Consider the following 11,522-nt stretch of genomic DNA (forward strand, 5'->3'; position numbering starts at 1 on the left):
CCTTGTCGAGCTGCGAAGCTGAATTTATGGCTGGTACGGAGGCGGCCAAACAGGCTATATGGCTGCAAGAGCTATTAAGCGAGGTCATGGATCAAGCAGTCGAGAAGGCAGTGATCAGAATCGACAATCAGTCGGCTATATCCCTTACAAAAAATCCGGTGTTTCAGGGCAGAAGCAAACACATTCACTCAAGGTATCATTTCATTAGAGAGTGTGTTGAGCAAGGGAAAATCATTGTGGAGCATGTTTCCCGTGATCAACAAAAGGCGGACATTTTGACTAAAGCTCTTGGAAGAATCAAGTTCAAGGAGATGAAGGATTTGATTGGAATGCAATATTTGGAGAAGAATGATTTTAAGCTTAAGAGGGAGAATGTTGAGATAAGCTTGAAGATCAAGGAAACTTGAGGAGCAAGTAAAAGACCTAATCCTATTAAGATTGAGACTCATAATATATTTAGGAGTTATCTAGATATGTTTGTTAAATAGGATTAGGAAAATATAATCTATATATAAAGGATATGTCAAAGTGTGACATAACTTGTGGATTAGAGATTGAGAGTTTGAGAGCTTAAGTTTTTGAGTTAGTTTTCTTAAGCATTAATAAAGAAGAGTTAGTTCTTAATATTGAGATACTTTCAGTCTTTGATTCTAGATTGATCCCATGTGTTTTCTCCCTAATACTTCATATTCGTGGCCATCTGGTACAAGGGAGACACCGAAGGCAGATCTTACGTGATCAAGAAATTTACAAGGCCAGTGGGTGGAGAAGAAGAGCATGCATACAAGGACATTGTCTTGTCTGCTCGGGTAAGTAATAACAATGGTTTCCTCAAACTCATAGGATGTTGTCTCGAATTTCCTCATCCATTGATGGTATTTGAAGACGTAGAATATAAAGCTTTGAACATTCGAGGAAGTCTTGGTTCCGAGGACGTGCCGGTGTCGCCGTGGAATGTACTATTGAAGATTACAAAGGAGGTTGCGGCTGCTATTACTTACCTTCACACTGCTTTCCCTAGAATCATTATACACAAAGACATCAAGGCAACTAATATTTTCTTGGATAAGAACTGGAAGGCTAAGCTCACTGATTTCTCCCTTGCTGTGACACTCCCTGCGGGTAAATCGTGGATTAAAGATAGGGTGAGTGGAACTCCTGGATACTTAGATAGTACTTATTCGTCTACGGGCAGCATAGTGACAGAATACGCAGATGTGTACAGCTTTGGAATCCTTATGTTGGTTCTTCTTATGGGAAGACGACCAGATATGGATGGACCAGAGTTTACTTATTATATTCTTGATTATGCGAGGGATCTGCAGGAGAGAGGAGAACTTATTGAATTCGGGGGCGGTTCGAAGGACATGAGGCCTGGTCAGATGAAAATGTTTCTCGACCTGGCACTCAGATGCTGCGCGATGAGGAATGAAGACATGCCAAAGATGATCTTGGTTGCAAAAGAGATCTTGGTTACAAGTATCACTCTGAGGATACATCAAAACATTCCTCCATCATCAATCAATGTAGCAGAGAAATTTGCATAGGTAGGAGGAGATATATCTCAAATGTCTAGGAATGCGACTGTGATACAAAGAAAATGATACACAAGCGACGAGGAGCTTGGTGAACTTGATTCTCTTCTTACATTTGTTATTGACAAAGTGTCTGTATCACTAAGTTCGGGACACAATGGGAAGGTGAAGCAGCAAGATGAGAAAGTAGGTGAAATGGTAGCGTATGTAAGATATGAGCTTCTTAGGGAAGTGTGGTCTATGTGACTGATATGAAGCCAGAACATGTTGAGATATTTTGGTGAAGCTCTTGTTACTTCTGAAGCAAACTATCTTTTTCATGTTATTATATGTAGCTCTAAGGATATTAATGAATATGCTCTTAGAGAAAAACTCTATTCAGCGTCTGAAGAGGCAATAAACTCTTTTAACAACAGTCTGATACAGAAACGCCAATAAGTAGAAAAAAGATAGAAAACCATTATATAAATGAATGGAACCAGCGTGAGTTTCCTGAGCAACCAAGTTCAACCGTTTCTGCTTTTAAATAATTTTGTGAAGTTTCCATGTTCTTCTAGGTTTGTGAAGTTTCTATGACCAACGGGAAAGAACCGACAGTTAATATGTAAAAGACTAGAGAGGCATTGGTAATAACTAATAAGATAGAAAAAGGATATATATGAGTCCCACATCGTAAGACAGAGAGTCATTAGTCATAAACTTCAGACTATAAAAAAAGAAGCCGAGTCTCTCTTCTAAAGCATACCTTTCTCGGCTTTTTGGCTAAGATCAAGTATATCTGTTCTTATCAGTTTAATATCTGATATGTGGACCATCGGTCCACATGATATTAATTATATTTTTTAAAGGATAAAGCCCACAAAGATAGCTTGCTATTTGGGCTTTCACGAGTCGCCCATACGCTGCACTATTGCACGGGCCTGGCTCAACCCGCCAATATTCAAAGTCCAATTCTTAACCAGTTCCTCTTGCCATATGCTACTGTGTGGTAGTGAAACACACAGACACCCGTTTTACTTTGCAGAGTTCCCAATTGAATCGAAGAAAATGTCAGAAGGTTGTAGTTCTTCAGAAGACGGTGTGGAGCTAAGAAACCGCTATAGCTACCTCTTTTGCCGTCTTAATTCATCTTGCCAAACTTGGAGTGTCGTAATGTACACGTTCAGCATACTCGCAAAACTGAACCGGATATTCTCAAACTAAAGACATCATCCTTACAATTTGAGGAATTTCTTGTAACCACTCACCATTTATTGAAACAACTCTGTCATCAGATCTTTTCTAATGTATCATTTCTTTATGTTTTTTTCAAGCACACCTCTGTTTTTGTACATAAACACTCCAAGCGAAACAGGTGATTGCTGAAGTTTGTTGGTGGATTATGATTAGATGATTTGATTAGGAGCAAAAATTTTGATTTGTCAATGCAAAGCTCGATGAGATCTTCTAAGGAGACATTTTCATTCTCTTAAAACGATCTTAGCTGTTGATTTGCTTCAGAGTTTTTGTTGATATGCCTTGAATCTGGATGTTACATCTAGGCGATGGATGTTACTTCACATACATCATACCGACTCGGTTGCATCAAGAGCGTTGCATCAAGAGCGTTGCATCAAGTTATTATGGATGTTACATCTGATCGTGGGCTTAGGCCCATGAGTCCATAAAGTCTAGGGTCTTAGATACGGGATGCTACTATATGTATCCTGTATTCAAAGTAACCCTAAATTTGCACTTTGTAAGCTCAATATCGCCTCCAATAATAATATCTCTCTTTGCCCGTGGACATAGCCCTAGGAGTGAACCATGTTAAATATTTGTGTCGTAGTTACATCGTTTTTATTCATCTGTTTCCGCATCTGTTCCTTCTCACGTCCGTCACAACAAACTGGTATCAGAGCTCGGGGTTGGTGATCTGGTGAGAAGATGTCTAGAATAAACGCAAAGATCGACAAGTTTGATGGGAGAAATAGCTTCAGTCTTTGGCATATTAAGACCATTGTCAGGAAAGAAATCTGAAGCAGCTGATTTGGAGGCTCTGGAAGAGAAAGTGTTCTCAACAATTTTGTTGTGTCTAACAGACAAGATTATCATCGAAGTGTCGGATGAGAAAACGGCTGCTAGTTTGTGGCAGAAGTTGGAGAGTTTGTACATGACAAAATCTCTGACGAATAAGCTACTTCTGAAGCAACACCTCTTCGTCTTGTGTATGCAAGAAGGTATTGAGCTTCGCGACCATTTTGACAAGCTAAATTCGATATTACTGGAGCTGCGTAACATCGATGTTAAAGTGGAGGATGAAGACGCGACACTAATCCTGTTGGTATCTCTGCCGAACTTCTTCGAGAACTTCGTGCAATCGTTCATTGTTGGCAAAGATACAGTGAAACTGGAAGAAGTTAGGTCAGCGCTTCACAGTCGGGAATTGCACCATAAGGCATCCAGCTCAGGGACATACAATCAAGCATCAGGGTTGTTTGTCAGTGGTGTGAAGGGGCATGGGAACAAAAGTACTTTGAAAGATAGGAAGTCGTTTCCAAGAGGTCCTAAAGCATCTGATATTTGCAAATATTGCAAAGAGAAGGGACATTGGAAGTCAGACTGTCCCAAGATGAAAGAGCAGCAGTTTGGGTCTGTTGCAGTAGCCGAGGATGAAACCAAGTCTGACGACGACATCGCTCTTATTGTGCATAGACACACACTCTTCTGATGTGTGGGTTCTTGATACGAGAGCATCCTACCATATGACACCGAGGTGAGAGTGGTATCAGAGTATACAGAGGTACTTGACATCAAGATTAAGATGGCAAACGACTTTGTCTGCAAAATTGTTGGGATCGGCTCAATCAAGCTCATGACACATGATGTTAGATTCTGCACATTGAACAAGGTTAGGCATGTTCCATCAATGACGAAGAATTTGATATCCGTGAGTCTTCTGGACAGGAAAGGGTTCAAATATTCGGGTGGCGATGGAGTTTTGAATGTCTACAAGGGTTCTGATGTGATTCCGGGGGGGTTTCATGAATGGTACTCTGTATTTACTGAAGGGTACAACGGTTACCGGTTCAGCAAATGTTGCTTCGCCAGAGATCCCAGAGGAAGATATGACTAAGATATGGCATATGAGGCATGGAAATATGGGTGAGCGTGGGATGCAACATCTGTCAAAGCAAGATATGTTTCATTCTGATATTGGTTTGGAACTCTGCTCGAAAGATTTTAAACAGTTTTGTAAGTATGCAACATCTGCCAAGCATCTTACAGACAGGGGAACACCATAGCGGGATGATGTTGCAAAATGGATAAACCAGATAATCCTAGAGAGAGCGATGTGCATGCTCTCGAGTGCTGGTTTGGAGAAGCGGCTTTGGGCTGAAGCAGTTAACACGACTTGCTACTTGATAAATTTTGGTCCCCACACAAGCATCGAGTGCTGGATACCTTCTGAGGTGTGGTCAGGTAGATCTACTGAATATTCACTTTTAAGAGTGTTTATGGGCTACAATGATGGAATCAAGGGATACATGGTATGGTCTCCATCAGAAAACCGACTGGTTCTAAGCAGGAATGTTGTCTTTGATGAAACATCTATGGTTAGAAGCTCAAGGTCTAGTTCAGAAGCAGAAAAGGGTAGCACTGATAAACAGGTGGAGCTGCAAGATGATCTTGAAGTGATTGATGTGCATGAACTCACAGAAAATCAAGAGGAGCGTGTAGAAGATGTTCAGTTGGAGTCTACGGAGACTCAACCGCTTGAATCTACAGAGCGTAGCATCGCGAAGGATCGACCAAGAAGGGTTGATGTCAGGCCACCAGAGAGATAATGCTTTGACGATATGGTCGGTTATGCACTTCAGGTTGCAGAGGAAGTGAATGCGTCATCCACTTACATGGAAGCTGTTTCTAGTCCCGAGTCTGAGAAATGGCATGTTGCAACGAGAGACGTGGAGTCTCATCAGAAGAATCATACATGGGATCTGGTCACATTATCATCGGGGAGAAGGGATGTTACATACAAGTGGGTCTTCAAGATTAAGGATGGATCATCATCGGCAGAAGAAGTTAAGTATAAAGCTTGTGTTGTTGCAAGAGGGTTAAGTCAGAGAGAGGGAGTAGACTGCAATGAGATGTTCTCACCTGTGGTCAGAGATACTTCCATCAGAGTGTTGCTAGTGCTGGTAGCACGTCAGGACTTGGAGCTTGAGCAATTTGATGTGAAGACAGTGTTTCTTCATGGAGAGCTAGAGGAGATATACATGACTCAGCCGGATGGTTGTCGAGTTCCTGGAAAAGATTACTATGTGTGTACATTTCAGAAGTCACTTTGTGGATTTAAGCAGTCTCTCAGACGATGGTACAAGAGATTCGACAGCTATATAATCAAGTTGGGCTACATCAGAAGTCCTTTTGATTAGTGTGTTTACGTGAGTAAGTTTAAGGATGCGACGTTCATCTGTTTAGTACTAGATGTGGATGACATGATGATAGCTAAGGAGAAGTGTGACAACGAGAAGCTGGAGCTTTTGGGTTCTGAAGTTGAGATGAAGGACTTGGATGCAGCAGATCTTCAGAGATATGGAGAAGGAGTTGTTCTTGTCACATAAGGCCTACATTAATGAGGTGTTGACAAGGTTCGTGATGTCTTCAGATGAACCTATCTGTATTTTGTGCACTGTAAATGTTCATCTCACCATGTATATGGTTTAGCCCGTTGGGGCATCATGCCCGTCGGGGCATCTGGTCCGCAAGGACATCTGGCCCATTGGGGCATCTGGTTCGCAAGGACATCTGGCCCGTTGGGGCATCTGGTTCGTAAGGACATTTGGCCCGTTGGGGCATCTAGCCCGTTGGGGCATCTGGTCCGTTGGAACGTCTTGTCCGTTGGGACATCCGGCCCGTTGGGGCATCTAGTCCGTTGGGACGTCTGGTCCATTGGGACATCTGGTCCGTTGGGACATCTAGTCCGTTGGGACATCCATTTGATGACGAACGTCTGGCTCTAGTTGAGCGTTAAAGGGCGTCTGGTTCGTCATAGCAACACATCTGGTCCGAAGGGACATCTGAGGCAAAGAGAGCGATAGTACATTTGGCGCTTGAAGAACGCATCTGGTACATTTGGCGTTGATGACGCATCGGCACTTGAAAGTGCATCTGGTACATTTAGCGCTGATGGCGCATCTGGTACATCTGGCGCAGAGACACGCATCTGATACATCTGACACTTGAAGGTGCATCTGGTACATCTGTTATTGGAAGGATTCAAGTCAAGGTGGAGATTTGTTGATATGCCTTGAATCTGGATGTTACATCTAGGCGATGGATGTTACATTACATACATCATACCGACTCGGTTGAATCAAGAGCGTTGCATCAAGTTATTATGGATGTTACATCTGATCGTGGGCTTAGGTATATGAGTCCATAAAGTCTAGGGTTTTAGATACGGGATGCTACTATATATATCTTGTATTCGAAGTAACCCTAAACTTGCACTTTGTAAGCTCAATATCGCCTCCAATAATAAGATCTCTCTTTGCCCGTAGACGTAGCACTAGAGGTGAACCACGTTAAATATCTGTGTCGTAATTACATCGTTTTTATTCATCTGTTTCCGCATATGTTCCTTCTCACGTTTTTCACAACAGTTTTTTTTTTGGTCTTGTGATCAACAACATGAGTAAAATAATTTAAAACAACTTAACTCGAGATGACTTCTTTCGGAGAAAAGACGAGGATGGTTCAAAGGAAAAGTGATGTCGGAACACAAGTTGAGTCAAAAGGAACAATAATTGAAATATAAAATATAGATATTCCGTGAACTGTTTATTATTTCCACAACACTTTCCCTTTGTCCTTTGAATTACAATCTCATCAAGAAAAAAGAAACTGTAAGATCGCCTCTCTCACTCACAAGGGCGATGGAATTCTGGAGAAGGAAGAAGGAGAAGGGCAAGGCGAGAAAGTTGTTTTTAAAAAATGGAAGTATGTTTCTTAAGCAACTTATAGCCGACTGTAACGGCATGTCAAACCCTATCAGAACAGAATGTTCTCTTCCTATCAAATCTCCAAAGCCATCAATAACTTCGATCCCAAGTATTCTCTCCCTGATATTCCATCACCCTTACGCTGGTACAAGGAAGTCATCGAAGGCAGATCTTACGTGATCAAGAGATTAACAAGGCAAGTGGGTGAAGAGAGTGCTTACAACGATATTGTGTTATCTGCTCGGGTAAGTAACCACATTGGTTTCCTCAAACTCATGGGATGCTGTCTCGAATTTCTTCATCCGGTGTTGGTATTTGAAGACCTAGAATATAGATCTTTGAACACTCGAGGAAGTGTTGGTAGCTTGGAGACGCCGGTGTTGCCGTGGAATGTACGTTTGAAGATTGCCAAAGAGGTTGCGGTTGCTATAACTTATCTTCACACTGCTTTCCCTAGAATCATTGTCCACAGAGATATTAAGGCAACTAATGTTTTGTTGGAAAAGAATGGGAGGGCTAAGCTCACTGGTTTCTCGCTTGCCGTTACACTCCCTGAGGGTAAGACGTGGATTCAAGATAGATTGGCTGGAACTTTCGGATACATAGATCCTATTTATCACTTGACGAAAATAGTGTCAGAATACACAGATGTGTACAGTTTTGGAATCTTTATGCTGGTTCTTCTGATGGGACGACCACAACTTCTATCAGATGGGCACTCAGTTTTTGGTACTAGTATTCTTAAACATGTGAAGGATCTTCTGGAGAGAGGAGAACCTGTTGAGTTCGGGGGTGGTTCGAACGACATGAGGCCTGGTCAGATGAGAATGTGTCTCGACCTGGCACTTGGATGCTGTGAGGAGAGGAATGAAGACAGGCCGAAGATGATCTTGGTGGCAAAAGAGATTAAGCTAATAGAACAAGCATCAATTTGAGATTATGCTCATACCTAGTAAGTTTGTGTATATGTGTATTGCTGGATTTCTTGTAGTATATGATTTTCTAGTAAGACTTCATTTCAATTAAGAAAGAGTTTTGAGGATACATAAACTAGTAGCAATGTTCTGTTTCTGATGCATTTCCTGCAAGTCAGACAGTTCATATACATAAACTAGGTTCCGAAACAAAAATAGCAGTTTCACAGCCAAAAAAACAGAGGATCTTTAGAAACAATTATATGTGCTTCTAAGCCTGAACATAGGATATCTAAATGATGTCAGGTACAAATTTATACATGAATTGTCTCAGAGAAACCGGAAAATGAACAAGAGATTAATTAATCTGTTACATAAACTTAGTTATAACGCTTAAGTACTCTGTTTTGCCTTCTGTGTCCTTAGTGTTTAAACAAGTTTGATATAACACATAGGTTTTACTTCTAAATTGTATCATATCTAAAATCCATAAAGTAACAATATATTGTTCCGATTTAGGTTATATGGGATCGGATATATCCGAAGTTAAATCCAAAACTGAAAAGCAAAACGTAAGAAATAGGATTGGATATTTAAGGTACTCATTGAAGATTTAAATACTTATTTTTATATATAATTTCAAAGTAAGTATAGAATTGAATATTTGAAGTACATAGTTAAGTTTCATATATTTATATTTGCTATTGATTTAGAATTTTGGTCGGTTTTTGGATTTTTTTGGGTTTTTGGGTTTTCCGTTCGGGTTCGGATATTTGATGCACCACACTATAATACCTATTATGGGATTTTCTTATATTTCGGATTGGGTACTGATCACGTTTTTTGGGTTTGAGTTTGGTTGGATTTTGGATTACAGATTTTATGTCCAGACCTATTTTAAATGAAGAGAAAATGCAATTATATAAAAAATTACCAAAAAATATCATGCGCTTTAGCGCGGGTTAAAATCTAGTTTAAATTAAGAAAGAGTTTTGAGGATACATAAATCTTTCTTAGGTTCTGTTCCAGAATCCAAGTAGTAAGTAAGGATACTAGTAAGAACTTACTTCAAATTATTCTTATTAAAATTGTTTATCAGGATTAAGCTAAAAATCCAAAACCTGATGAAAATTTTGCGGTGGTCACTCTGATAAGCGATCAAGTACTCTTCTTATTGCTTATGGAACCAGTTACAATCTCAAGTCACCAAACGATGCCTTGAGCCATCAAATCCAGAGAACAATCTCTCCGAATCTGCCTTTTTGAAGAGATGAACTCAACAAGCCTATTGATCAAGTCTAACAAAACCGATCACCAACAAGAAAGGTAAAGCTTCTATTTATACTCTTTCATTAATCTTCTCCTCTCTAGCTGTCATCTCTTTTTCTCTTGCCAGCTCAACAACCCTCAGCCACATCAGCACTAGCATTCAGATCTATCACAATCAGACCCCATGGGATAAGGTAGTGTCTTGAATGCACTTTCAAGATTGACTCTTAGAGCCTTTAGGCCTTTCTTGTCTTTGGAGTTACGATACAGCATCTGATATTATAGTACTGTCTTGAATTCATTATAAAGATACGTTACAGCATCTGGAATCTTCATGGAGATCTTCAGTCTCACGTACCAATGTAAGTGATCTTTTTTTGTTTCTTCTTCTTCCCACTTGAAGATACTACAAGTGTTAGGTACAGATTATAGTAGCAATCTTGTGTTTCTATCCTATTTCTGCAAGCCAAACAGTTCATATACATAAACCTGGTTGCGAAACAAAAGCACCACTTTCATTTAACAGAAGTTGCGTTAAGAATCCAAAACAAGTTGTGACACCACTGAGAAAAGATATATCTCTCAAGTATTATAGTGCAAGCATATACACACACAACAAAATAAACAGGGGATCTTTAAAAATAATCATATCTCTCAAGTAGGTTTCTCTATCTTCTTGAGTTCTTCTGCAACATCTATCATGTGAAGCTCTTTTTCTCCTGGTCTTACACATCTAAAAGCAAGCTCAATGAATGCTTCCATTTGCATTCTTACATCCTCAGGTACGTCCCAACTCGCTGTCCAAGACGGGTCTATCATTTCAATCAAAGCAACTTGCCAACATAGACAGGCATACAGGAAGATATTCTGACTTTCCTGTCAAAAGGATAAGCATGATGATCCAAGGCTATATATGTTTACATTAATCTCAGAATGTTCTGTAAAGATCGATGAGCCAACTTTGGACCAAATCAATGTGGATTGGGTTGAAGTATTTGGATTGGGCTGATACCATGTTAAGTTAGATAAACTTTCAACCTAAAACAATCGGTGATAAGTGTATTGGCTCATCTATCTTAAATATTGCTTAGGATCTCTTCCAACTACCGATGTTGGAGACTTAGTCTCTAATAAGTAATAACCATGTCGTTTACACTAGATTCTTCTTCTGGAATCAGTACACTGATACTGAAAGAAGAGAGCTTAGCAGTCAAGTTCTCACCCAAGAAGATATTTGCAAGCTTTTAGTTTCTATGGATTATAGTTCTTGGGAACTCGGTATTGAAAGAATTTGAGGATAAAGAGATTTAGATGAAGAACATTGAAGAACAGAGAGAGAGAGAGAAAGTAGATCTGGGAAAAACTCTATTCCCTTAATTTTTGAATTATGGATTTGGATACAAGTCTTTTAAAGGCAAGTTGCCTCATTACACAATACAATAAAATATTTATTGTTTAAAATATCTTCAACGGTCTCCTTCTCTCTTCTTCTTTGCTTCTCAAGTCTGGTCTTCTGATTCTAAACTCAAGTGTGGTGCTTTACTCAAATCTAGTGATCCTTATAAAACCTTATAAACCTTATAAGTATTTTCAAGTCTGACAGCTTAATTCTCAAGTCTAGCAGCTTAATTCTGCTTCATCTCAACACTCCCCCTCAAGCTTGACCATGTGGAACAAGTCAAGCTTGGAAGCCATGAAGTATTCCCTCATTAAAACCTCAACTAGGTAAAACCCTTTGGGAGAAAACCCAAGTCAAGAAAAAAGAGTAGAACACTTCATGAAGGAGAGATCATTGACATGATAGGTCTATGAGTCCC

The 11,522-nt window shown here is 39.9% G+C and overlaps 2 protein-coding genes and 2 pseudogenes across 2 annotated transcripts in view; 3 read left to right on the plus strand and 1 right to left on the minus strand.

Annotated features, from left to right (window-relative positions):
• Positions 1-872: 872 nt before the first annotated feature.
• On the plus strand, positions 873-1,547 carry LOC106338560 (non-functional pseudokinase ZED1-like). Its single transcript, XM_013777511.1, has one exon. It carries the CDS (start codon positions 873-875, stop codon positions 1,545-1,547), a length of 675 nt encoding a protein of 224 aa, XP_013632965.1.
• Positions 1,548-7,398: 5,851 nt separating this feature from the next.
• Positions 7,399-11,522, plus strand: part of LOC106337747 — an 8,763-nt pseudogene continuing 4,639 nt past the window's right edge.
• The window catches only part of LOC106337749, a 7,325-nt gene continuing 4,794 nt past the window's right edge, over positions 8,992-11,522 (plus strand). The window contains exons 1-4 of the mRNA XM_013776877.1: positions 8,992-9,034; positions 9,536-9,762; positions 9,833-9,899; positions 10,015-10,067. Of these exons, the coding sequence (XP_013632331.1) occupies positions 9,707-9,762; positions 9,833-9,899; positions 10,015-10,067 (176 nt within the window). The 5' untranslated portion in view covers positions 8,992-9,034; positions 9,536-9,706. The remainder of the gene's footprint in view (positions 9,035-9,535; positions 9,763-9,832; positions 9,900-10,014; positions 10,068-11,522) is intronic.
• The window catches only part of LOC106337748, a 5,891-nt pseudogene continuing 4,422 nt past the window's right edge, over positions 10,054-11,522 (minus strand).

Source organism: Brassica oleracea, chromosome C4 (assembly GCF_000695525.1).
Source record: "Brassica oleracea var. oleracea cultivar TO1000 chromosome C4, BOL, whole genome shotgun sequence".
In the NCBI taxonomy this organism is placed as follows: Eukaryota; Viridiplantae; Streptophyta; class Magnoliopsida; order Brassicales; family Brassicaceae; genus Brassica; species Brassica oleracea.